We start from the raw sequence: 26,043 nt of genomic DNA, 5'->3' as shown, positions 1-26,043 counted from the left end.
CCTACAATACAGTCCCCATCAATTAAAATTTTAAGAGAGGAAGTCAATCTTTTTGAGAAATCAATACAATTCCATCAAAACCATAAGTGTACAAAAACATTAAAATATATTAGAATAGGATTTCCTCTAAAGCCCATATGGATATTTTCTATCCTGCTAATTCTTGCTTTAAATGCAAGTCATTAACTCTTCAAATGAACATTCATTTTGAATGCCTTCCAATTATACATCTATAAGCAAGTTAAAGGGAATATAGGTATTCTAGACAATAGCATCAAATACATGGGATTCTGGTGTGTGATCCCAAGTGCTTTGGTCATTTACTGTTATTACGTGGAAGAGAAAATAGAAGTAAGCAAGGGTACCATCACTTTTCCTTTCTGATCACAAATTCAGCAAGAAATGCCTGCATAGTGTCAAAGGCCATGGCTTTGAAAATTAAAGAAGAAATCCATCTTTCTCTAGGAAGTAACATAGGGATAATGATGTTCTGAATTAAGGTATTAAAATGTCAAAGAACTTGAGAAATCTGGAAGGCTATTTCTGATATGATTAAAGCCAGACATGTAATACTGTTTTGATGAAATGAAAGTGTAGGAATAGTGTACAATTAGGCTGTGCATAGGCAGTTTGCATAGTCACTCAGAGACTAAGTAGAGAAGATAATACCTTCAGCACAGGATTACAGAATTGGCAGGTGAATTAGAGCAAAGGTGTGTGAAGAAGTAACCTTTAGTAGGTGCTTGGCAAACATGAATCCCTTTCAATTTAAACTGATTAAACATGTTTGCATTAATGAAACAGTGCCTCTTCTTCTAAAAATGAAAATCAGATTTCATTTTCATTTTTATTAAAATGAACATAATCAGAATATGTTTGCCTCTGAATCTGGCTTTGCATGCATTGTATGCAGGTGCTTTCTCACATCTTCTTGTGTGCTGAGGTAAGGCCAGGTCTGCAAACCTTGGTTGTAAGCAGGATTCCCCTGTGCCCAGATATGCATCGAAACTCTGGGAATAAATCTTCCTTGATATTTAAAAGTGATTTAAAGATTCTAAAATATCTCCTCTTCCTCACTGAGATTTCTCACATCTCATCACTTAGTTAGTTACATCTACCTTATTTTTAAAAGAATTATTGATTTATTCAAAAGTCAGTGTTGCAGAGATGGAGAGAGAGAGAGAGAGAGAGAGAGAGAGAGAGAGAGAGATATCTTCCTTCTGTTGGTTCACTCCCCGAATGCTCTCAAATCCAGGACTTGGCCAGACTGAAGCCAGGAGCCAGGAACTCCATCCAGGTCTTCTTCATGAATGGCAGCGGCTCAAGCCCAGGGTCATCATATGCTCCTTCCTTGGTGCATTAGCAGGAAACTGTATCAGGTGCCAAGTAGCTGGGATTCCAATCAGCACACTGATATGATTGCCACCATCACAGGTGGTGGCTTAACCTACTGTGCCACAACACAGGCCCAGTACATCTACCTTCTTAAAATACTTGTAGTCACTGGCAAAAGTAAGCTCACTAGAATTGGCTTAAATCAGGAGCCTCAAACTTTATGCTTAATCAACAATAGTTGGAATGATTCTTAAACCCCAGATTGCTGGACCCAGCCCTTGAGATTCGGATTCAGTAGGTGTTGGATAATATTCCCAAGTGCTGTTCTTGCTGCTCATGTGGACACAGCTCACTTAGTAATGCCCACCTACCTCCTGGGCTTGAGAATAAGTTGACCTTCTCTGAGCAAATGACCAGGCAGCACAGAATGAACGTCAAGACTCTGCTTATAAACAAGACACTTAATTCTGGTAGAATTTGCACTGACAAATAACAGTGCCCTTCTGCCCATCCTCCTTTCTTTCCTCTCACCCCATTTATTCCTTTCCTATATGTACATCTGAAAGATTTTTGATTACTTAAATCTTTTTTTAAAAAACCTAGGTAAATTTTACAAGATTAATGACAAAGCATTGACTCTCTGAAAAATAATTTTGCTAGATCACAAAGGCTTGTTTAAGTAGTTGTAACTAAGTACATAATTCTCAAAACACCATCGTCTTGCAATTTTGTTATAAATCCCCGATTAAACCTTACAGTATTTTGCAGTGATTTCTTTATAAAATTTACTGAAAATTGATCTTTGTAAAAAGTAAGAATGGGAAAGGAAGATGGAGGAGGAAGAAGGGTCAGAGTATGGCTGGGAGGGAGATAGGAGGATAGAATCACCATGTTCGCAAATTTGTATATATTAAATGCATGAGGTTGTATTCCTTAAACAAAATAAAACAAGAGGAAAAAAAAGAAAATGCTTTCTTTAAATGTGCTACTGTCATTCCAAATAATAGAATTGTGTTCCCTATGATACGGTTCCTTGTTAAAAAATAAAGGCATAAAGCCTGACATTTAAAAATCATACTCTGAAGAGAAGAAAGGAGAAATCTGTTTGAATTTTAGAGTTGATTTTTGTTGTAATTCAGTGAGGCACTGTGATGCTGCCACTACCTGCAGTGTGATTGTGTAGATACTGAAGTGGACATGGCCAACCTGTCTGGTCTGAGTGCACAGGTCTTGTTGTCAGTCCGAGTCTGTTCATATCACTCAGGTTTACTCATCAGTTTTTGTAATTCTGATCACTATAGGGGTGGAATTTGTAGGACATCACCGTCTCCTTATTTTGCACTCATGTTGTCAGAGGTTTTTAGAAAGCGAGGGAGCCAGGACAGTGGCTGGTAGACACAGGAGCCTGCCTTTGCATTTTCCTATGCAAGGAAGTCAGAGATTTGTCCACGAGGTCCCGCCCTGCAGTCCCACTCTCCTCCCCTCCCTCAGGCGTTCTTCCTGGTCTCCTGGGAGTGGTAGGCTTCACAGGGACCTGACAGTTACTATGCCATACCAAAAGTGACTTTGTATCAGCTTTGTTCTTTTTTAAAAAAATTTAAAAATTTATTGAATTTATTTATTTGAAAGGCAAAAATACATAGGGATGGAAACATAGGGGGAAACATAGGGGGAGCTCCCTACTGGGGTTTGCTCCCCAAATGCCTGCAACCTGCTAAAGCCAGGAGCCTAGAACTCAATTCAGGATCCCACGTGGGTGTTGAGGATCCAATCTCTTGAGTCATCACCTGCTGCTTCCCAGCTGCACATTAGCAGAAAGCCAAAAACAGGGGATAGATTTCAATTCCAGGCACTCTGGTATGGGATGGTAGCATCCCAAGTCATGTCTTAAACATTGTGCCAAACCCCTACCATCCTACTGTTTCTTAGAATATCATTATTTACCACTTTACGGTAGCATTTGCTTGGCCTAATACAATATTTTGGGGATATCTCCACACCATTGTACAGATCCCCTTATTTCCAGTTTTTCCCTATTAATAAGAAGATAATAGTTGTAATTATATCTTACACACTTGTTTTACACAATTATATGCGTATCTATAGAACACATTCCTACAAATAGAACGACATGATGGGGTCAGAGTTGATGTGCATTTTGAATGTGAAGGAACGGTCTTGATTTCAGTGTTTGCCCATGGATGAATCCATCTTTCTATACATTTTACCTGCAGAATATTTTTATTATACTTAGCCTTTGTCAGTCAGAGGCCTTGAGAAGTGGTATCTTGATAGTTTCAATTCGGTTTTCCATTTTTGATCATTGTTGATGCATGCTCACCTGTTGGAAATAACAGAGAGATCTGTGAACTATTTATCACCTGTCCCCAGTGGTGTCCTCATGCTAGACTCTCCTGCATTAGCACAGCCAGCAGGTTGAAATCAAGCAACCAAAAAGAACATTTGCCTCACAACAGGGATCCCTGGTGTTGCCCTTTTATGGTCCCCCCTCACATCCTTCCTGACCCCTCCTGCCCCATCCTAAACTCTCACTCTCTACCTTGATGATTGTGTCAGATCCAACAGGATTGTTATAAAGTAAGAACTGCATTTTCAAAGTTAAAAGATGAACACTTTTCTGAATTCACAAATATGTCCTTAAGAAAACATTGAAAAATGAAGCTCTGTGTTTCCAAGACTCTCTGGTATTCTCAGTCTGGGGACTCAAGAGGGAAAACGGATGATGTACAGAAAGTGAAGAGTTGGTGGTGTGCTTAAAGAGGATAATATAAACAGTGGTGATGAAATGTATGTACGCACATGAAATTGCATGAGAGTGTTCAGTTTCCTGACACTGAATTCAAGCCACTGTAAGTTAAATATCATCTGCAAATATTCCATGAATTGATAGTTTCTCCCCTATTTTTAGTGTTGTGATTTTCCCATGTTAAATATGTAGTCTGTTTTCTTTCCCATAAATTCTACCCCTTTAAATTGTATATCCAGACAGTTTATGAAGACTTAATGTGATTCTTTGTACAGTAACAGACTTGTCTCTGGCTACATTTTCTGTGTATAACTTGTTTTATTCTATTATATTTGAATTGTGTACTTATTGTGATTACATTCATCATTTTATGAACTCATGACTTGAGATCATACTTAGGAAAACCTATTTGGTGATTAAATCAAACACAAATATTTTTTTCTTCTATTATTTTCTAGTCTTCCTTTTTTTTTAACTTTTGGATCTGTGATTCTTCAATACTAGTATTACTCTTGATATAGATGTAAAAATAGATCCCATTTTCACTGTGTTACACTATGCATCATAGATTAGACCATTCTTTGCACCTCCACTTGTCAAGTACTATGTTAGTCTTTTTTAGGCAATCAAACAAATATTCTTTGTTCTCCTTATAGTATTATAATATAAGGAGGATCTAGAGGTAATATTTTTTCTTTATAGTTTTGATAAAGGAATTCTCTAGAATGACAGCACTTTTGATTTTACTTTGCAACTTTTAACTATAATTGAAAAAATCTTTATTAGTAATATAAGGTCAATGGTTGTAACCTGTTAATTCATATCATGTATGGCAGTAAGTATAACAAAATTGATTGGCAGTCCAATCACTTTGTGATGGATTTATGTTTCTTTCCCACATGAGCGCCCGTTACTTCAGATCTCTGCTATGGTCTCATAAGAAGCAGCAGGTGACCACATGATTATAGCAGCCCAAATCTTTCCCCTTCAGAAAAGTATTAAAAGCATATAGTGGATTGACATTTAATACTTCTGCTGACTGAATAGATAAGCAGCTGTTTTTCATATTTTATTATATTTTCATTCTACATTTCTGAAAATATGATTTTCTTTTTTAGAAAACGTAGATTAAAAACTGTTTTTTTGTATAGTGGCAGAAGATCATTTACTCTACACCATAACCTGATGATGCATTTTTTAGCCACGTACAAATACCCTTCTTTTTAGAGTTATGTACTAATTAAATATTTAGTTACAGAAATTTTAGAGTTGCAGAGAAAAGGATCGACTCTTCTGAATTCTTCCTAAACTGTGTTTCTTCTTGTCAAAAACCTGCTATTCTTCTGACTTTATCAGAGTGGACTATACATATGTAATCCCTGTTTTCTCTTGAAAGGAACTGTTGGACCTTCAGCATGCCTACTACAAACTGAGCAGACAGTACCAGGCAAAAACGGCAGAGCTGACTCACGCAAACCACCTAGTGGGTCAACATGAGGCGGAAGAAGAGAAACTGAGATTTCAAGTGGAGGAGTTGAAACAGGGACTCAACCGAAAAGAAGCTGAGGTACTTTGTGAGTGAGGGCATGCTGAACAGCCTCAAAGTAGCATATTACAGCATATGGAATTCATTTCTCTTTATTAATATATGGCATTCAACGGGTTAAAATCTTTACATTTTAATGACTAAAACCATTTTAAAATGTTAAGAAGGAAAAGGATTATAAGAATAATGTGCACGTTTGTGCCACTATTTCTGAGTATACTCCATAGCTTCCTTGTTTTAGCATAGTCCTTTGTGTGTATTTCTCTGAACATGGGCACACTATCATTAATGCAGATCATTTTATTTTATTTTAAAACTTAAGCATATATCAGAGAAATGTGATATATATGTGTGATGATATGTATTATCCCCAGGGTTCTGTGGTGTTTAAGAAAATTTAGGTATTTCATTTTGTCATGTAAGATCAACTAGTTAATGCCTTATGGAATATAGGGGATATTTCAGAAATTTCTGGAAAGTAGACATCACATTGTAACATCCTGACAGCACACCTGTGAGTAGGGTGTGGATTCAGTTGCAGTTACAAACAACAAAGAGAGTTGTTTAAAAAAAAAGTCTCAAATGTCAGTGTGATTGTGGGGCTGTCACCACATGGCAGTACTTATGTCAGATGGTGTTCCCGTCACTGCATCTGTTCCTGTTGGACAACTTTTGAGGCAAAAAACATTAGTTCCCTGGATAGAAAGATTGTTTTCATATGATGCCAAACAATTGGAAATCTAAAAAGAAAAAAAAGCTGAATTATTTTTTCATGGAGTAATTTCATAATAGAACACATTTCATATTCCAAAAGTTAGTTTTTAATCAACACTGTTAAAATTGAACAAACTTGATTTCCTTCTCTTGTAGCATCACATAGAAAATGGAATCATTCCAGCAATGAGACTCATGTATTTCCCTCAGTTCTTGCAATGCTATTTTGTCTGCAGCTTCTGTTCTCTCCAGGCCTCTTTTCTATAAAGATGTGTATGCACTGTGTAAGGATATTCACTTGTAGGGGTACTGCCCTGGAGTATAGTAGAAAGGCTCAGGAGAATGTTTCTAGGTTTTTGTTTGTCCAGAGTCCTTATTCTTGTGAAGTTTTAACATGCAAGTGTTTGTCGGGGAGCGGTAGGAAAAGAACCTTTGAATTGGTCAATACAGGTTTTAAGAAGTTGCAACTATCAGTAGCAATATGGTACTATTTTCTAGGGCTTGTGAAATACTAGTCCTCAAAGATTTGATTCAAGAGTCTAATGGAATAAATTTAAAAATTAGCTATTAAAAAAGGTAAAAAGAGGTTGAAAAATAATAGATAAATCTGTGTTCTTAAGAATACTCCTCCATGTAGGGTTACAGGATAATACTTCAAAAAGTACATGGAAATGGAATTAAAAGATCAGTTTATTTGTGTGCAAAAATATGAAATTAATGCATTTTTTTCAGAAAAATGCATTTTTTACAAATTAATGAAGATCCCCTCATTGTTCTCATCAGTGTCAGGGTTGACTACATCGCGTTTGTTTTGCCAGTGCCTTATCAGAAAAGCCATGCAGGCCAGTTGCTGTCAGACGCGTTGAGGGCCAACACAAGCTCCTGGCCAGCTCCTTTTCTGATGTGCACTTTCTTCATCTCTCAGATCCTTGAGACTCCTCCAAAGCGGACATTATTCTTTCTGCATGGATCCTGAAGTGGAGGGTTCATGACCTACAGTGCAACCCACATGGGGAAAACCAATACAGTTATGTGCTGTATAACAATGTTTTCATTAACAAACCTTCACATTTATGACAGTGGTCCTCAAATATTATAGCAGATCTGTGAGTTTCCTATCACCTTATCATATCCTAGCTGTTGTAAGGTAATATTGGAGCACATCACTCAAGCATTTGTGGTGTAATCAAGACTGCACTACTACTCCTATAAAAGTATAGTGCATACAACCATGTACAATACACCATACTTGTTAATAGTAACAAATGGCTGTTATTGATGTATTTATTTACTAAGCTATTATTTTTATTGTAATTTTTATGGTCTCCTCCTACTGCCACATATGTTTTAAAACTTTAAAACATTTTTTAAAGTTTTAAAGTTTTAAAACATTGTATCATGTTACAGTGACAGCAGCATCATATATCTCTTTGTTGCATCGAGAGACCACCTTGAGTGAATGACCTCTACAATCTAGGTTTGTGCCAAAACTCTCCTTGATCACTTAATATGACAAATTCATTACAAAATCACTTAATATTATGTATCAGAATATATCCCAATCGTTAGGTGACACCTGACTTCATTTGCTGTCCTAAGCCACTGAGACATTGGAGTTGTTTCTTACTGCAAAAAAATTTAGTGGAAGCTGATTGGTGCCGTCATAAAAATAGTAAAGAAATTTTTAAAATATATGGCGACGACTACAGTGTCTGAAGTAGGTGGTGAGAAAATGTATTGGGAGCTAGAATGACAAAAACCCATTTTGTGTAGTAGTGCAACATTTGGTGCTGCATTCATTTCCTGTAGTCCCTGCAAGGCAAATGATGTACAACATGCGCTTGCAGTTTTTAGGTGAAGAGCTGCAAACTAATATTTCTCATTTTCTGTTTGTGCCTTTGACAAATACCTAAAGAAAGATGAACTCAAAATAATTGTGGAGTTTTCAAAGAGATATGTAAGGTAATACAGAAATTTAAGTTGTTCTGCCACTGCCAGCACAGTAAAACACATTTGACTTTCATTTCCAAATGAAAAACTATTAAGACTGAGGATGCCCTTAAAAATAAAGGTCAATTAAAATTGACCTTTGTAGCAAAGACTATATCAGCGCAATGGTGTGGACATCAAGTCTGTTATTAAAACTCTGAATCTGTTAAGATAGGGCCCTATAAATCCTTTGAGCTGAACAAAATGGTTTACAGAGAAGAGAATGAGATTGTGCTTCTACCAGAACCTCTCGTAATTCAAGGTAACTACAAGCAGAGCAGAGGCTGTGGAATATCACCAGAAGATCTGTGGGTGTGAAAAATCAGTGGAATTTACTGGAATCATATAGAAGAAAAGTCTTTGTGTGGCAGTTGAATTGACAACTGAGTTTCTAACCTGGAATACAAAGTGACTCGTTTCTCTAGATTTGAAATCATATGTTTTCCCTTCAATGTTTTAATGAGAACGAAGCTACCTGAGTGTACTATCGAAAGTCTGAGAATATTCTCAAGAGGCCATCCTGATGTGGCTCCAGTATACAGTAAGGATCTCCTAGACAACAGAGCTAAGGACCATTGAAAGCTGTGGAACAGAAAACTATCTCCAGGGAGCAGAGCTGGGCCAAATTAAGCAACGTTTTCCATGGGCAGTGTGTGTATCCCTTGTAACATCTGCCAAGTTAGATCTCAGAACGCTTTTCTATTTTCTCTTTCCACATGCAAATGTTTTGTAGTATTTTCTAGTTTTAGTTTCACTATAGTATTGCGTGTGTGTGTGTGTGTGAGAGAGAGAGAGAGCGCACCTATGTGTGTGCAAGGGAGGTAGAGAGGGAGGTATTCAGGGAGGGAGAGAAGGAGGGAGGGAGAGAGAGAAATGAATGAATGAATCACTGATCATTCCTGTGGGAGGAATATTTTTCCCAAGCAGAAATGGTGGACATGGTCCTGTGACTAGTCTCGAAAATGGATTTTGTGCATCTTTCCAACAGAATCTTTAGGAATCCTAGTTGCATATGGAAAAATATTTGGACATATTTCATCATGGAAGCCTAGAAATAGATGCATTGGAATAATATTTAATATAAAAACTATTTCAGTGCTCTGCACCTGTGCTCATAGTCAATCAGGAGATTGACCCAAAACACTGTCAGTGCACATGAATATTTGTAATCTGGATTATTTGAAGATTTGAGGACTTCAGTCTTTCTCTAATTGGAAGTCACCATTGTTTGGGCTGTTGAGAACAAAATTACTCATCATGAAAACAAGATTTTGCTTTGGATAGCAATCAACATTTCTACACTTTGACCTATCATTGAGAAGAAAAGAAAATTATGTCAGTTTCAGTGCTGAGCTATTATTGTAGCAAATTCTTCAAATTGCAATTAGGGTTTAATTGGAACTGTCAAATGCAAAGTTTCCAACTCCCACAAGTCAACAGATTTTGAGTAAATGAAAATGAGTTATTAATCCTCTGTACTGTGCAAAGAATAAAAATGCTTGGATCTGTAGAAGAAAATTCAGGGTCTTATTAAACAAATAAGCAAATTAAAACATTCACTTTGAGTTATTCTTCTAAATCAAATTTACAAAAAAAACAGATATATGTTAGAAAGTAAACATTCATTTCTCATCATTTCATTGAAGTCTATGACTATTATATCATATGACAAAATTAGAGACTTCATTACTGTAGTATAGGACTATTTACATGTCTACTTAAATTATCAAAGTTACTAACAACTTGAATAAATGTGACAAAAAATAATATAATGAAAAATATAATGATGCAGTAAGCAAAGGTTTTAGAGGCAGAAATATAAATTGAACTGAAAAGGTTGCCTTTTCTCTCTAAGAAGCAGTGAATACACCATTCGCAATTATAAAAATTCACAAGTACTATATACCATACAGCTGGTCTTGGAAAGACTAAATCATAGAATAAGATAAGGTTTGCCAAAGAACATTTTAGATTTGTAAAGCAATTTCACATCGCATAAAAGTTGAAAAATAGAGAGAAAAAGTCAAATCAATTATCATCTCACCATTTTAACATACAAAATTAGGATATGGATTTCAAATATCTAGGCAATTTTATACAATTTTAGTCATTGCTGCAAATGACATTATATTCTACTTTTTGGTTACTGTTCTATATTTCATGTTACCTTGTAACTTCCATAATTATTATTTTAAGTGTAATTTTATTTCCTTGGATACAAGTTTAGTTAATCAACTAATCTTCCTTTAGTAAAGGCTATTTGGATTTTTTTCAGTATAACTCTGCCATGATTTTTTATGTATATGCCTTTATTTTCCTATTGAACAAAAAGATTTTTCTGAGTGAAATTACTTAATTAAAGAATGTGAATATATGGTTTAAATATATACAGTATTGCCAATCTTCCTTGATTCTCTATTATAGGTCAAATTGTGGAAATGTTGACTGTCATCCAGTGCAAATTTTTAAATCTTTATTTATTTTAATTATTATTTGAAAGGTGAGAGACAAAAAAAGAAATCTTGAATCCACTGGTTTATTCTCCATGACTACAACAGCCAGTGTTAGACCAGGCCAAAGCCTAGAGGCCAGAATCACACCTGGACCTCCCATGTGGGATCAGGGATCCAATTACTGGAACTATCCCCTGCTCCTTCCCAGGTGCACATTAGCAGGAAGCTGTATCAGAATCAAAGACCAGCATCACCTTAATTCCTAAACCAGAAAAAGAACCAACAGAGAAAGAGTATTATAGAACAATTTCCCTGATGAACATAGATGCAAAAATCCTCAACAAATACTAGCAAATCGAATCCAAGAATACGTTAGACATATCATTCACCTGGATCATACAAAATTTATTCCTGGTATGCAGGGATAGTTCAACATTTGCAAATCAGTGAATGTGATACATTACATTAATAAACTGAACAATAAAAATCATGATTATCTCAAAAGATGCAAGAGAATGCGTATGATAAAATACACTGCCTTTCATGATGGAAATCTTAAGCATATTGGGTGTAGAAGGAACATTTCTCAACACAATCAAGGCAAGTTAGGACAAACCTACAGCCAGCTTCTTATTAATTGGGGAAAAGTTGGAAACATTTCCACTAAGATCCAGAACCAGACAAGGATGCCCACTTTCACTGCTGCGATTAAATATAGTCCTGGAAGCTTTAGCTAGAGCCATTAGACAAGAAATCAAAAGGAAACAAATTGGGAAGGAGGAAGTCAGACAATCCCTATTTGCAGATGACATGATTCTATATAGAAAGGATCAGAGACTCCACTCAGAGACTACTGGAAGTCATAAAACAATTTGGAAAAGTGACAGGATATAAAATGAACACAGAAAAATCAATAACCATTGTATACATAGAAAATGCTATGGCCTAGAAAGAACTTGTAAGATCACTTCCACTTACAATAGGTAAAAAAAAAATTAAATACTTTGGCATATATTTACAAAGAAGGTAGAAGATCTGTATGATGAAAATTAGAAAACAAAAAACTAGAAGACACAAAAAATGGAAAAGTCTTCCATGTTCATGGATAGGAAGAATTAGTATCAAAATGTCCATACTACCAAAAACAATTTACAGATTCAATGCAATCTCAATTAGAATTCCAAAGACATTCATTTCAAATACAGAAAAAAAATTATGCTGAAATTCATATTGAAACACAAGAGATCCCAAATAGCTAAAGCAATCTTACATAACAAAAACAAAGCTGGAGACAACTCACACCAGATTGCAAGACATACTGCAGTAAAGTTGTAATCAAAACAGCATGGTACTGGCACAAAAATAGACATGTAGACCAATGGAACAGAATAGAAACTCCAGAAATCAATACATGCATCCACACCCAACTAATCTTTGATAAAGATCAATCCCGGGAGAAAAGACAGTGTCTTCAACAAATGGTGCTGGGTAAATTGGAACTCCATGTGCAGAAGTATGAAACAAGACCCCTACCTTACACCTTATACAAAAATCAACTCAAAATGGATCAAGGATCTAAGTCTATGACCCGATAGCATCATATTACTAGACAAGAACATTGCTTAAACTCTGCAAGACAATGGCATAGGCAAGAACTTCTTGAAAAAAAAAAACCCAGAAGCACAGGCAATAAAAGGCAAAATAGACAAATGGGATTACATCAAGCTCAACAACTTCTACACTGCAAAGGAAGCACAGCAAAGTGAAGAGAAAACTGACAGAATGGGAGAAAATATTTGTCAACAATGAAACTGATAAAGGATTGATATCCAGAATCTATGACGATCATAAGAAACTGAAAAACAACAAAACAAGCAATCCAGTTAAGAAATGGGCAAAGGACTTGAACAGGTATTTTTAAAAAGAGGAAATTCAAATGGCCAACAGACACATGAAAAAATGCTCAGAATCACTAGCCATCATTGAAATGCAAATCAAAACCACAGTGAGGTTTCACCTCACTACAGTTAGAATGGCTCTCATACAGAAATCAACAAACAATAAAAGCTGGTGAGGATGTGAGGGAAAAAGTACACTGATCCACTGTTGGCAGGAATGTAAACTAGTACAGCCATTGTGGAAGATATGCAGAGACCTCAGAAAACTGAAAACAGATATACCATTTGATTCAGAAATACCATGCCTGGGAATTTTACCGAGAGAAATGAAATCAATATATGAAAGAGTTTTCTGTAACCCCATGTTTACTTCAGCTCAATTCACAATAGCTAAGGTATGGAATCAACCCAGATGTCCATTTACTGTTTACCATATAAAGACATTTCATATATATATATATATATATATATATATATATATAGTGTGTGTGTGTGTGTGTATATATATATATATACACATATATGTGGAATATTATTCAGCTGTAAAAAATGAAATCCTGTTGTTTGCAATGAATTAGATACAACTGGAAAACATTATACTTAGTGAAATATGCCAATCCACAAAATACAAATACCATATGTTTTCCCTGATCTTTGATAACTAATAGGATACCAAAAATGTAATGTTTAGGAATGAAATTCACATTTTTAGCTTTGATGATTGATTACATCCCTGAACAGTGTTTTTTATTTTTTCTTCTATTTATTACACTCTTTACTTAGTGTAGGGTTAATCTTATTATAAAGTAAACTGAATTTTTACTTAATTGTGAAAATTAAGAGAGGGAATAGGAGAGCAAGGCTGAGGAAGGATAGGAGTGTGAGTGGGAGGGAGGGTAAGGTGGGAAGTATTACTATGTTGCTAAATCTGTATAAATGAAATACAGGAAATTTATATAACTTAAGTAAAATTTAAAACAAACAAAAGGGAAAAAAGCAGAGAGACAGGGACTCAAACAGGCATTCCGGCATTGCAATATGAGATCAGAGTGTCCCAAGAGGTAACTTAACTGCTGTGCCACCCACTCACTCCTTTTGCAAAGTATTAAGTTCAGTTAACTAACAGGAAGGTAGGATAAATTTCAGATTGTTTGTGTATAGAATTTAGAAGGATTTAATCACTCAGTTTGTTGTATTAACTGAATTTTAGTTTCAGTTTTCTTCCTTTTCTTGAAATCTTTTTTATTTGAAATTGTTATTTTTTGTTTTTATCTTTTTGTTTGTTATTTTTTGAAGATTTATTTATTTATTTGAAAGTCAGAGTTACACAGAGAAGGAGAGGTAGAGAGAAAGAGAGAGAGAGAGGTCTTCCATCCGATGGTTCACTCCCCAATTGGCTGCAATGACTGGAGCTATGCACATCCAAAGGCAGGAGCCTGGAGCTTCTTCTGGGTCTCCCACTTGGGTGCAGGTCCCAGAGTCTTGGGCCCTCTTCTACTGCTTTCCCAGGCCATAGCAGAGAGTTGGATCACAAGTGGAGCAACAGGACTCAAACTGGCACCCAAATGGATGCTGGCACTGCAGGTGGTAGGTTTTACCTGCTATGCCACAGTGCTGGCCTATCTTTTTATTTTAAAATATTTCAAATAAGGAGTACAAGCATTCAATGAGCATACACAAATTGTACACTTTTTATCATTTTTCAATATTTGTTTCATACATACACAGTGTATATATATAATGTATGCAATATACATATTATTGTTTTAAAGCAGTGGTAGATATATTAATATACAGAATGGAATTCATGGTAAAGATAATGGAGTAAGAAGGGTATATATTATGTAAGGAGTATAATTCAGTGAATATAATGTTTATAAATATATTTTTAAAATATTTACTTATTTGAAAGAGTTACGGAGAGAGAGAGGGAGAGACAAAGAGAGATCTTCAGTCCACTTGTTTATTCCACAATGACTATGACAACCAGGGCTGGGCAAGGCCAAAGCCAGGATCCGGGAGCTTCATCCAGATCTCCCATGTAGGTGGAATGGGCCCAAGGACTTGAGCCATATTCCATCTTCCACTGCTTTCCCATACCCATCAGGAGGGAGATGGTTCAGTAGTGGAGCAGCCTGAACTCAAACCAGCACTCATATAGGGAGCCAGGCTGTTAACCCACTGCTCCACAACTGAAGCTCCAACATTTATAAATCTTGACACACTAAATAAATGACATCTAAATATTTTTACTGTCTCTCTTTATATTAACTTCCATATATGAGAGAACACACAAACTTTTTAAATTTAATTTTAACAATTGTGTTTCATTCTTCAAACCTCTAATCTTCTGTTTAGTTTTCAATAAAATATATTTTAAGCTATTAAAGAAGTTTTGATAAATGGAGTAACACTGATTACTACAGTCAAGATAATGAAAATAACCTTCTCTTCACTTGGTTATCACGTTTGTTGTTAGAACTCTTGAACTCTGCTCTCAGCCTGTCAGAAGTATGAAATGCATACAGTGTGGTTGGCTTCAGGCTCTATGCTGACCCTTGGGTCACTGGAACATATGTATCCTCCGTAACTGAAACTCATTTTTGAACCTTTGACCAACGTCTCCCACCCCCTTCCATTCTTCCCCTCACCTGTGCATCACCATTCTAGTCTCTACATCTATGAGTCTGACTTTTTTAGATTCCATATATAAATAAGATTATGCAGTGTTTGCCTTTCTGTGTCTGCTTATTTCTCTTGGTATAATATCCTTTACTTCCATCTACATTGTCACAGGTGACAGGATTTGCTTCTTTATTGTTCTCACAAATGGTGGAATTTGCTTTTTTAAGGATGAATAATATGCCATTATGCATAAAAGTGTGTGTGAATATATTACATATATATTACATATATATTACATATATATATAATATGATATATATATATACATATATATATATATATATCACTGTGTCTCTCCATTTGTATATCTCACAGTTACTTTAGCCATTCATCCAAGCATTGTTCCCAAATCTTTGCTGTGGTGAACAATGCTGCAATGAACATGAGAAAAGCATCAGATGATGATGGCGCAAGTAGTCCCTGCCACTCATGTGGAAGATTTAAATCGACATTTCATTCTGTTAGTGTACCACATTGATTAATTTGTCTTCTCTGCTAGTGAAAATTCCATATTTACTCTTGACTTTTGCTGTGTATTTATTTTTAGTAAAAAAATAAGTTTCTATAACTCAGACTATATTCAAAATGATCAGTAAATTGTTTTGTGTTAAAAGAGAAGTAAATCAAGGCTAAACCGTTAGTAGCTACCAGATTCTCACAATGCATAAACAAAGCTGTGGAGAGCTGGATTTATCATATAGATTTTAAAAGTAAGAGTCCCATGAAGGTTAAAGAGTAGTCACCTAACCTTTAAGGTGTCATTTATGCCTTAAGTAGTTCATTGTCTTAATTGCATGAGGTTCATTGAGGTCATGCAAAGTACAAATTAGGTAAAAGAATTCAGGGATAAAGCGAACATATTCCTGGCATAAGGGTTAACATCTAAAACAGTGATTTTCAATATTGACTGCGCAACAATATCACTGTATAACTTTTGATACTCACATATTCATATTTATGTTCCATTTCCAGGAAGCCTCTGAATTGTTATGGGTGGAGCTTATACATGGATGCTCTCCATGAGCTGCCACAATGATACTTGAAATATTCAAGTCAAATCTGCTAGTCTAATAAAAATGGCTGCCATGGGGCAGGTGCTGTGGTGCAGCAGGTTAAAGCATTGGTCTACAGTGCCAGGATGCCATGTAGGCACTTTGTTTAAGTCCTGGCTTTTACACTTCTGATCGAGCTCCTGTTAATGTGCCTGGGAAAGCAGCAGAGGATGGCCCAAGTACTTGGGCCATTGCACCCACGTGGGAGACATGGAAGAGGCTCCTGGCATTGGATCAACTCAGCTCTAGCCCTGTAGCCATTTGGGGAGTGAACCAGTGGGTGGAAGACCCCCCGCCCCCTTTCTCTACCTCTCTACCTCTCTACCTTTTCTGTACTTTTTACTCTCTACTTTTTTCTGTAATTCTACTTTTCTCTTATTCAAACAAATAAATCTTTTATTAAAAAAAAGGAAATGTTTACCACAAGTGATGCTCTCATCCACAACTGTGGTACCCCTTGAACACACACACGCACACACACACAGACATACATTTTATCAGAAGAACATAAATAGAATGACTTGCTGCTTAAAAGAGGTTCTTATGGTGGTCTACATCTGCTAATATTGTAAAATGCAGATTTAATTAATAAGTCTTCTAGCTTTGAGAAGAACTCAGAAAATGAAAAATCATTTAAATGGAGGAAAAACAAGACATAAATACAATTGAGCTCTGTCAGCTCAAACTCAAAAAGTGTTAGAGACTTGCTAAATGCATTGCACTTAGCAATTATCATCTTAATATTGCAGTTTAGTTCATTCTGGCCTCACATTTTAAAGCCTTCTGGTGTCAAAAAGGTGGAGCTTTTCGAATTGTGATATTATCAACAATGGTGATTTTTTTGTTTAACCCAACAGAATATTAAGTATCTAACCTGGCATCTTGTTTTTAATGTCTTTATTTGGAAGAACACAGAACTCCTTTCCTAGCCCTAGATCTATTTTGGTAAAATCTCATTAATTTACACCCTGCTGATTTTAAGATTGTGAGAACAGTGATAGACTGAAATTCACATTTATCTGTGAAAAAGATGTGGTAAGTGTTTCAGGGAGAATTAAAAAGAAATCATGAAGAAAGAGGCCATCTGCAGGTTCACATCGGGACACAAACTGGTGACAGCCTCTAATGAGAGCACCACAGGCCCAGGAACCGAATTCAGCTGTAAAAACCAGCCCGGTTCATTTAATATTGATGCCTTTCTAACCTCGATGTCAGATATTAGAAATATACTTGATTTCTTCACACAACGAGGTTTTCATGTAGTGAGGGGTCCTCAAATATAATACATGCAATTAAATGTAACATGATAAACCTCAGATGGTGGAGTTCACAAGATACAGCAGAAAAACATGGCCATTTTTAAAAATTTTACTCAAAGGCTATTTGTAAGCATTTGCTTCAATTATTTATTGTCTGACACCCCAACTGGAGTGAATGGACACAGAGCAGAGCCGTCTGTGCCTCTGACGGAGCCAGCACTCAGCAGTGCCGTCCTGAAGGGCTCTGGGAATGAAGACATCACAGGCGGAAGAACAACGCGGGCTGAAGTCCAGCAGCCCAGTTCCCATTCCTTCTCAATAGAAGCCAGCCCGCTCATTTCATTCCTCTTTCTGTATAGTGGTCTGAAGGCTGCCGTGTCCTGCTGTCATCTAGAGGGTTCTTGCTCTCCCTTTACAGACCACCTTCCTCAGCCACTGCCTCCACTCCCCCTCAGTCCTTGGCAATCCCCCAAACCCCTCGGTCAGCTAGAACTCTTATGAGTTGTGTGTGAGTTTAAAATGTAGCATAAGAGTAAATCAAGTTGTTGGAAAGGCTTAGGTCATGATCTTTTGTTGTCTTCCCCTCCCCCTGGAGCTCTATGTAGTATTTATTGGTGCACCATCTCAGTATCTACATTTCTCTCGAGCGTCATGTGCTATATTCTCTCCACTCGTCCAGCTGTGTTCTTGTCCACATATTTATGACCTGGTATGAGAAATGAAGAAAGTGACATAGACCTCATTCATCAGAACATGGCAATAGACAGCTCATCCAAGAGCAGTATCTTTGCATCTTTGCTTTGTCCCCCTTGGCGCTCAGGAGCGCTGGGTTTGTTCATCCTGGCAGACTTCCAAGTTGTTTCCTGGTACATTCATCGTTCCATACGAGTTTTTATCTTTATTTATTAATTGATTCCCTATTGTATTCACACCCCACTCCATTTTCTCCCCCTTCACGTGCTGCACATGTAGCTGTTGTTTCCTTTTCAACACAAAGCGTTTTTGTGCAAAATGTGCTTTATTTTGTCCGCATGTATTTTATTTTTTCATAATCCCCCCAGTGCTGTTTTACAGGGAAATTCTCACACCCATACAAAAGGGAAAAAGATACAGGGTATTTGTTGCAGCATTGTTTCTGGAGGCTCAGAGAGAGAAGGCAGCAGGGCCTCCTATCACAGGGAATGCAGAAGGATAAAATGAGGTAATCATGCACTCTATACTTCCTGTAGAATATGTGAGCAACACAATGCCAAAGCATCCTAAAATCCATGCTTAGTTTAAAAAAAAGAAAAAACAAGAAAAGCAGATTTTTTTTTTTGACAATAGTAGTATCTGGGGGCCAGTGCTGTGGCTCACTAGATTAATCCTTCACCTGCAGCACCGGCATCCCATATGGGCACCGGTTCTAGTCCCGGTTGCTCCTCTTCCAGTCCAGCTCTCTGCTGTGGCCTGGGAGGGCAGTGGAGGATGGCCCAAGTGCTTGGGCACCTGCACCTGCATGGGAGACCAGGAAGAAGCACCTGACTCCTGGCTTCGGATCAGCGCAGCTCTGGCCATAGCGGCCATTTGGGGGGTGAACCAACAGAAGGAAGACATTTTGCTCTGTCTCTTTCTCACTAACTCTATCTGTCAAAGAAAAAATAAAAAGTAATATCTGATCTGTGACATGAATCATGTTTGAAATGGGAAAAGAAAAATATAAGCTCTATTTGGCTTCTGAAATTTTCATACTACATATGGTTTTCAGGGTAGGACAAAGGAATGGAGTCAGATGTGGAAGCCAACTCTGCATGCTAGTCTTCTAGCCTCTGTGGGCTACATTTACTCGATTATTAAATGAAGTACAGTGTTTGGGCTTCCAGAGACTTCACCATTGTAATATTTAATGAAATCTTTCAGGCAAGTAAAGAAAAAGTATAATTTAAATATAAAAATTATGCATAACTGATGTAACTATATCTTGTGCTGAATGTTCAGTGTTTAATTTACAGTGTTTCACGTATTCTTACATTATGTAATGGCATTTATTTGAATGTCTTAGTATTTAATATATAGTATGTCATAATGTTTTTAATCTTCATTATAAAACTGTGACTGTCGGCTTTCATTATTACAGTAATTTATTAACATAGATACTCCTATAGTTACATTGTTATTTCATGTAAGCCTTACTACAAGCAAGAAATTATGTGTGGTAATTACAGAAATTTTTTTTTTTTTTTTTTTTTTATTTTTGACAGGCAGAGTGGACAGTGAGAGAGACAGACAGAGAGAGAAAGGTCTTCCTTTGCCGTTGGTTCACCCTCCAATGGCCGCCGCTGCAGCCGGCGCACCGCACTGATCCGATGGCAGGAGCCAGGATCCAGGTGCTTTTCCTGGTCTCCCATGGGGTGCAGGGCCCAAGCACCTGGGCCATCCTCCACTGCACTCCCTGGCCATAGCAGAGAGCTGGCCTGGAAGAGGGGCAACCGGGACAGAATCCGGCGCCCCAACCGGGACTAGAACCCGGTGTGCCGGCGCCGCAAGGTGGAGGATTAGCCTATTGAGCCACGGCGCCGGCTCGGTAATTACAGAAATTTAAGTCTTAAATAAGTGAATAACATGGCCATATTTCCAGATGGAAGAGAGAAGCTAAGGTACCAATCCAGGTTTGAAACACATGATAAAAGCACATCCTCTGTTTATATGTGCTGTCATATTCTTTACATTGCGACAGCAGAACTTACGTGGATTCAGCTATTTTTCCCTATGGAAGAATTTTATTTTAGGTCTTCCTTTCCGTGTTGGATTACCAAGCATGTGTGATAAAAGGTTGATGTGCCAAATTACTCATCAGCCATTTCAACACACAGGGAATGCCTTTTTTTTTTTTAAGATTTATTTTATTTATTTGAAAGACAGAGTTACAGAGAAAGGTAGAGCCAGAGAAAGAGGTCTTCCATCCAGTGATTCACTCCCCAACTGGCCGCAACTTCCAGAGCTGAGCTGATCTGAAGCCAGGTGCCAGGAGCTTCTTCTGGGTCACCCATGTCGGTGCAGGGGCCCAAGGGCTTGGGCCATATTCTGCTGCTTTTCCCAGACCATAGCAGAGACAATGTTATGGAAACGGAGCAGCCAGGAATTAAACGGGCACCCATATGGAATGCTGGCACTGCAAGCCAGGGCTTTAACCTGCTTTGCACAGCACCAGCCCCAGGGAATACCTTTTTGCCTGCTCTTATCAGAATACTGTCTTCATGCAAAGTAAGAGTGGAATTAGTAGAAACAATTTGAAATAATGCTCAAGTAAAAAATGAATAATAGTAGAAGTGACATTCTATCATATTTAGGAAAGGAAATAAGATCACTTCTTAAAGTTTTCCTATAAAATAATAGAAAATAGTTGCAACTTTTGTTATTGAATTTTTGTTCAAGGGAAAACAAATATTAGAAGTGAAGTATGTTTTTATGGTTAAATATTTTCTAACATTCTAAGATAAAAATTATATTATTAGTTATACCAGTAATTTTTTTGTTTGTCTTTTTAAAAGCTATGTCATTTTATGATAAGACATTTGATTGCCTGCCTGATGTGGAAAGTGATATCATTTTGGAAAGCTGCTCAATCTGATGCAATCAAAAGAGAGAAATGGCTGCTTACTTATATTTAAACATCCTGGAGCTCTAAGGCTATGGAATTCTTAGATGGGCCATTTTGTTGTCATGCTACAATAAAATTGAGAATGTTAAAGTTTAAAAGGACAAATAAGGACTCATTTGGGTGGCTCTGCCGTAATTGAAAAATCATGATAAACTGTAAAGCACACACAGTTAGATACTTTTGTCCGTTAACTGATGCCTGGATAAAGACAATGTGGTGTCTGTGTCCCTACCTCTGTCTATATCTACCACAGAGTACTACTCAGCCATAAAAAAGCATGAAATCCTGTCTTTTGCAACAAAACCATGTAAATAGAAACCTTCATGCTAAGAGAAATAAACCACTCTCAAAAAGACAAATGTCATACGTTTTCTCTGTTATGTGGCAGTTAATGTAGAGTACAAAAAAAGGATAGGAATGAGATAGACATTTTGTGATTTGATTATTGTTTTTAGCTGTTGCTTATAGTGCTGTGGAACTATGGTCTTCCTACTTGTTGAATACTATGGTTAGTAGTAGCTGTGATAATGGAGTATTTGAAATTATGTTTTTGCAAAAATAAAAAGGAAGAAGGAGGGGGGTTGAGGGAGGGAGAGGGGAAGGAAAGGAAATATGGTTATTCTGTTAGGATCATACTTATGAAATGTGTTCTGTTTGTATTAATAAAAATTTGAAAAATAAAGCTGTCTAAATATTTGGATGCAATTTATACTTAATGACTAAATTCAACACACATTATAAAGAAATATTGAACAAACATATCTTTTTGTTTCCGTAGAGGAAAAATAAGTGAGTAATTTTTTTCTGTTCAAGATAAATAAACATGTGTAACTTTATATGTTTTAATCTATGAAAAATTTGGCTAACTATGTCTGAATTCCAGAATAATTAGTATAGGAATATGATGCATGATTTATACAGTAGAAATTTCTAAGTATTTGATTTGTTCTAATATCACTAACACTGAAAAATTTTAGGAAGAACTAAATTGATATTTTTGAAATATTTCATAAATTTTATTTTGGGTTACAGAAATATTTTTAAATAGTGTATATTAATAAAATTTATATTCTTTTCAATGATTTGTATAATAAGGCCAAAATATCATAAAAAGGTGGTTTGGGTATATTTTTATCAGTTGCCATGGAGATAATAGAAGTGAAATACTCTCCAGGTTTGCCATGCTAGCTACTTCCTTTGTATATTAGACATACTATGGCACCTTAATTATACTTTAAAAATACTAGTATCCATTGTCTACCTTTTAAACTAAATCAGAGTTATTAAAAGATACTTTACAGAAAGGAGAATAGGTAGTATCTATTCTGATTTCTTAGATTAAATCACGATTTTACAAATATATTTTCAGGCATCCAAGTTATCTTTATATTGGAAAGTTGGAGCTTTAAATTTGTGCTAAAAGTACAACATATATGCATATATATGTATAAGTATAACCATATACATTATTTGAAACTTTTGTGTTAGACATAATTCTGTGGGTTTTTTTAAAGATTTTATTTTACTTGTTTGCCAGGCAGAGTGACAGAGGGGGAGATAGAAAGAGAAAGATTTTTCTATCAGCTGGTGCAACCCCCCATATGGCTGCATCAGCCCAGGCTGATGCCAGAAAGCCTGGAATTCTCTCCAGGTCTTCCATGTGGGCTGGGTCACCATCTGCTGCTGAGAAATAATTGTTTAATTTTCTGTCTTTTATTTCAGAATGATCCCCAATTCCGTCCATTTTGTTGCAAGGGTCAGGATTTAATTGTTTTAATATGGCTGAGTAATATTCCACAGTGTATACATGTTTTCCCTTATTTGTAGAAGTTAATGTTAAAGGTGTATGAATGTCATCTCATTTGATATATAGTTGTGCATATTGCTTTACTGGATTTTATTTGGTACATTAAATATACCCTTCTTTTCCCATGTTATGATCATCGTCTTCAATCCCTCACTTTCTAATATTAATATCCCTGTTATTAATAAAAACTAGTACAAATGCTTATGTACATAATGTGGCAAAATGCTAAAAATAGTTAATTTTTTTTGACAGGCAGAGTGGACAGTGAGAGAGAGAGACAGAGAGAAAGGTCTTCCTTTTGCCTTTGGTTCACCCTCCAATGGCCGCCGTGCTGGTGCACAGCAGCCAGCGCACCACGCCGATCCGAAGGCAGGAGCCAGGTGCTTCTCCTGGTCTCCCATGGGGTGCAGGGCCCAAGCACTTGGGCCATCCTCCACTGTACTCCCTGGCCACAGCAGAGAGCTGGCCTGGAAGAGGGGCAACTGGGACAGAATCCAGCGCCCCTACTAGGACTAGAACCCAGCGTGCCGGTGCCGCTAGGTGGAGGATTAGCCTATTGAGCCGTGGCGCCGGCCTAAAAATAGTTAAATTTTAAAACTGAAAATGAACATTTAAAAAAAATTGTTTAGAAGACATAAAGTATACTAAATTAACATATGCTACTTCCTGTAAATTTGAAATTTTTAGGTATATTCTTAGTCCTTTGCTCACTCAAGTATCTAGGAACAAAGTTAAAAGACATAGGAAATCAACAGCTCTCAAGAAAAATGTGGATATGTGCTTTAATGGCTTCTTCTGTTCTCTGTGGTTAAAAGGAATTCCAAACCCTCAGATTAAGTTTCTACAAAATAGGTTCAGAATACCAGAGGTCTGGAAAGTCATTCTTGGATTGAGACAACCCAGGCAACAATGGACATGGGAAGTTGCCACAGTCCAGCACCTGTACAGCATCAATCAAAAGTCCAAGAGCCAGGATCCAAGCATAGGGACAGTAGAGCATGAGGGCTTGGGGTAGAGAGGGTAGAAGGACTTGTAAGCACATTATACTTGTGACACAATGTGTTGATTTCATTTCCCTTGGGTAAATTCTGAGGAGTGGATAGCTGGGTCAGAATCAGCCCTAACGCATTCTGGTCTGGCTTAAAAGCCCATGAGAGCATTTCAGACATGGAAAGCCAAGACACTGTGGCAAAAATGTCCTATGTGAAGGACCTCTGTGGGTGAGTCCCTAGGGGAAAGGAGTGGTTTTCAAAGAAAGATGTACTTTTCTATGAAGGGAGGAGAGAACTTCCACTTTGCTTATGGGCTTGTCTAAACACTGATGGAGCTGTGGATTCAAAAGGTTTCCATTCCCTAGGCAGCTCATGTCAGGAGTCTCGGGGGATCACGGACATCATACATAAGAGTGTTAATTGTTAACAACAAGAGTCACTGTGTACTAACTTCCCATGCAGGACCTCTGTCCTCAAAGGTTGTTTTATAATTCCGTGTAAGTGCTCACAAAAGATGAATCATTCTTGGGTTCTTCTTTAAAGTTAATTAAGTTTCTAAAAAAAAAAAAAAAAAAAAAAAAAGTGAAATTAACTTCAAGACGCAACGACTTTGAAAAGCCCTCATTTTGATTGTTGAGGAAGAGGTTTTTTTTCCATGCAAATTGTTGAAATCTTAGTGTAGTGTTGGTCTTCTGTGTATAAAGTTAATAAAAAATGGATCTTAGTGGAGAATGGGACTGGAATGGGAGAGGGAGGAGGAGGAAGGGTGGGAGTGTGAGTGAGAGAGTGGGTATGATGGAAAAAATCACTATATTCCTAAAGTTGTACTTATGAAATGCATGAAGTTCGTATTCTATGAATAAAAGGTTTCTTTAGGGAAATAAAATAAAATTTAAAAAAAGAAAGGAGGTATTGACATGAAAAGGGAAAAGACCTATCTTCTCAAGAATGTATCCATATAATTGTCAAAAGAATGCACATATGTTCAGTTCATTTCCTTTAAAGAAACAATAGCATTATTCAAAGACACTGGGAAGAAATCTTAAAAGCGAGAATAAAGGACTGCATTGAAATGCAAAGAGAGGGGCTGCTGTAGCACTAAGGGTTAAAACCCTGGCCTGCAGTGCCACATTCCATATGGGCACTGGTTCTAGTCCTGGCTGCTCCTCTTTCCATCCAGCTCTCTGCTGGGAAAGCAGTGGAGGATGGCCCAAGTCCTTGGGCCCCTGCACCCATGTGGGAGACCTGGAGGAAGCTCCTGGCTCCTGGCTCCTGGCTTTGGGTCAGTACAGCTCTGGCCATTGCGGCCATCTGGGGAGTGCACCAGCAGATGGAAGACCTCTTTTGCTGTATCTACTTCTCTCTGTAGCTTTGTCTTTCAAATAAATAAAATAAATCTTAAAAAAATAAAGAAAAATGAAATGCAAAGAGACCAATACTTTGCGGGGGTGGATAGAATTGAAATAACTCAATCTAGAATTCAGAAACAAGTTGCCATGGGAGACTCGGGCACTTATACTAAGGCCAAGAAAGAAAATTGCTGTGGATGTGAGCACTCAGTGCTTTGAAGGTTTTACAGTGTGGAAAATAGATAATGTAAGTGTTCTTCCACTTAATTCCTAAATATAGGAATCCTATGTTCTTACTGAATTTACACATTTTATTGTTTTTTCAAGCAGAAAATAATCTTGGCAAAAGTTATAGCTAATAAAGCAAATTAAAGTTATGATTTTTGTTTGTTTAAAAAACCTGAAAAACTCATGAGAAAGAAAAATATGATTGTATCACTACTTGGTGATGGCACATTCAACTGGAGGAAACCACCATTTAAGTTACAATAGTGCACTGAATGCAAGCCTTGTCTATTCCAGAGGTGATAACCAATACTTAAGAAAACAACTGTACA

At 36.9% G+C, this 26,043-nt stretch overlaps 1 protein-coding gene across 15 annotated transcripts in view; it reads left to right on the top strand.

Annotated features, from left to right (window-relative positions):
* CCDC102B (coiled-coil domain containing 102B) overlaps positions 1–26,043 on the top strand; it is a 391,238-nt gene that overhangs the window by 283,002 nt on the left and 82,193 nt on the right. For all 15 annotated transcript variants that reach the window (XM_070050066.1, XM_051851122.2, XM_070050063.1 and 12 more), the window contains one exon: positions 5,499–5,669. In XM_070050066.1, coding sequence (XP_069906167.1) covers positions 5,499–5,669 — 171 coding nt within the window. The remainder of the gene's footprint in view (positions 1–5,498; positions 5,670–26,043) is intronic.

The sequence above is a fragment of the Oryctolagus cuniculus genome, chromosome 10 (genome assembly GCF_964237555.1).
Source record: "Oryctolagus cuniculus chromosome 10, mOryCun1.1, whole genome shotgun sequence".
Taxonomy (NCBI): domain Eukaryota; kingdom Metazoa; phylum Chordata; class Mammalia; order Lagomorpha; family Leporidae; genus Oryctolagus; species Oryctolagus cuniculus.
The sequence above is the reverse complement of the archived record's forward strand: the minus strand, read 5'-3'. Positions and strand labels throughout refer to the sequence as shown.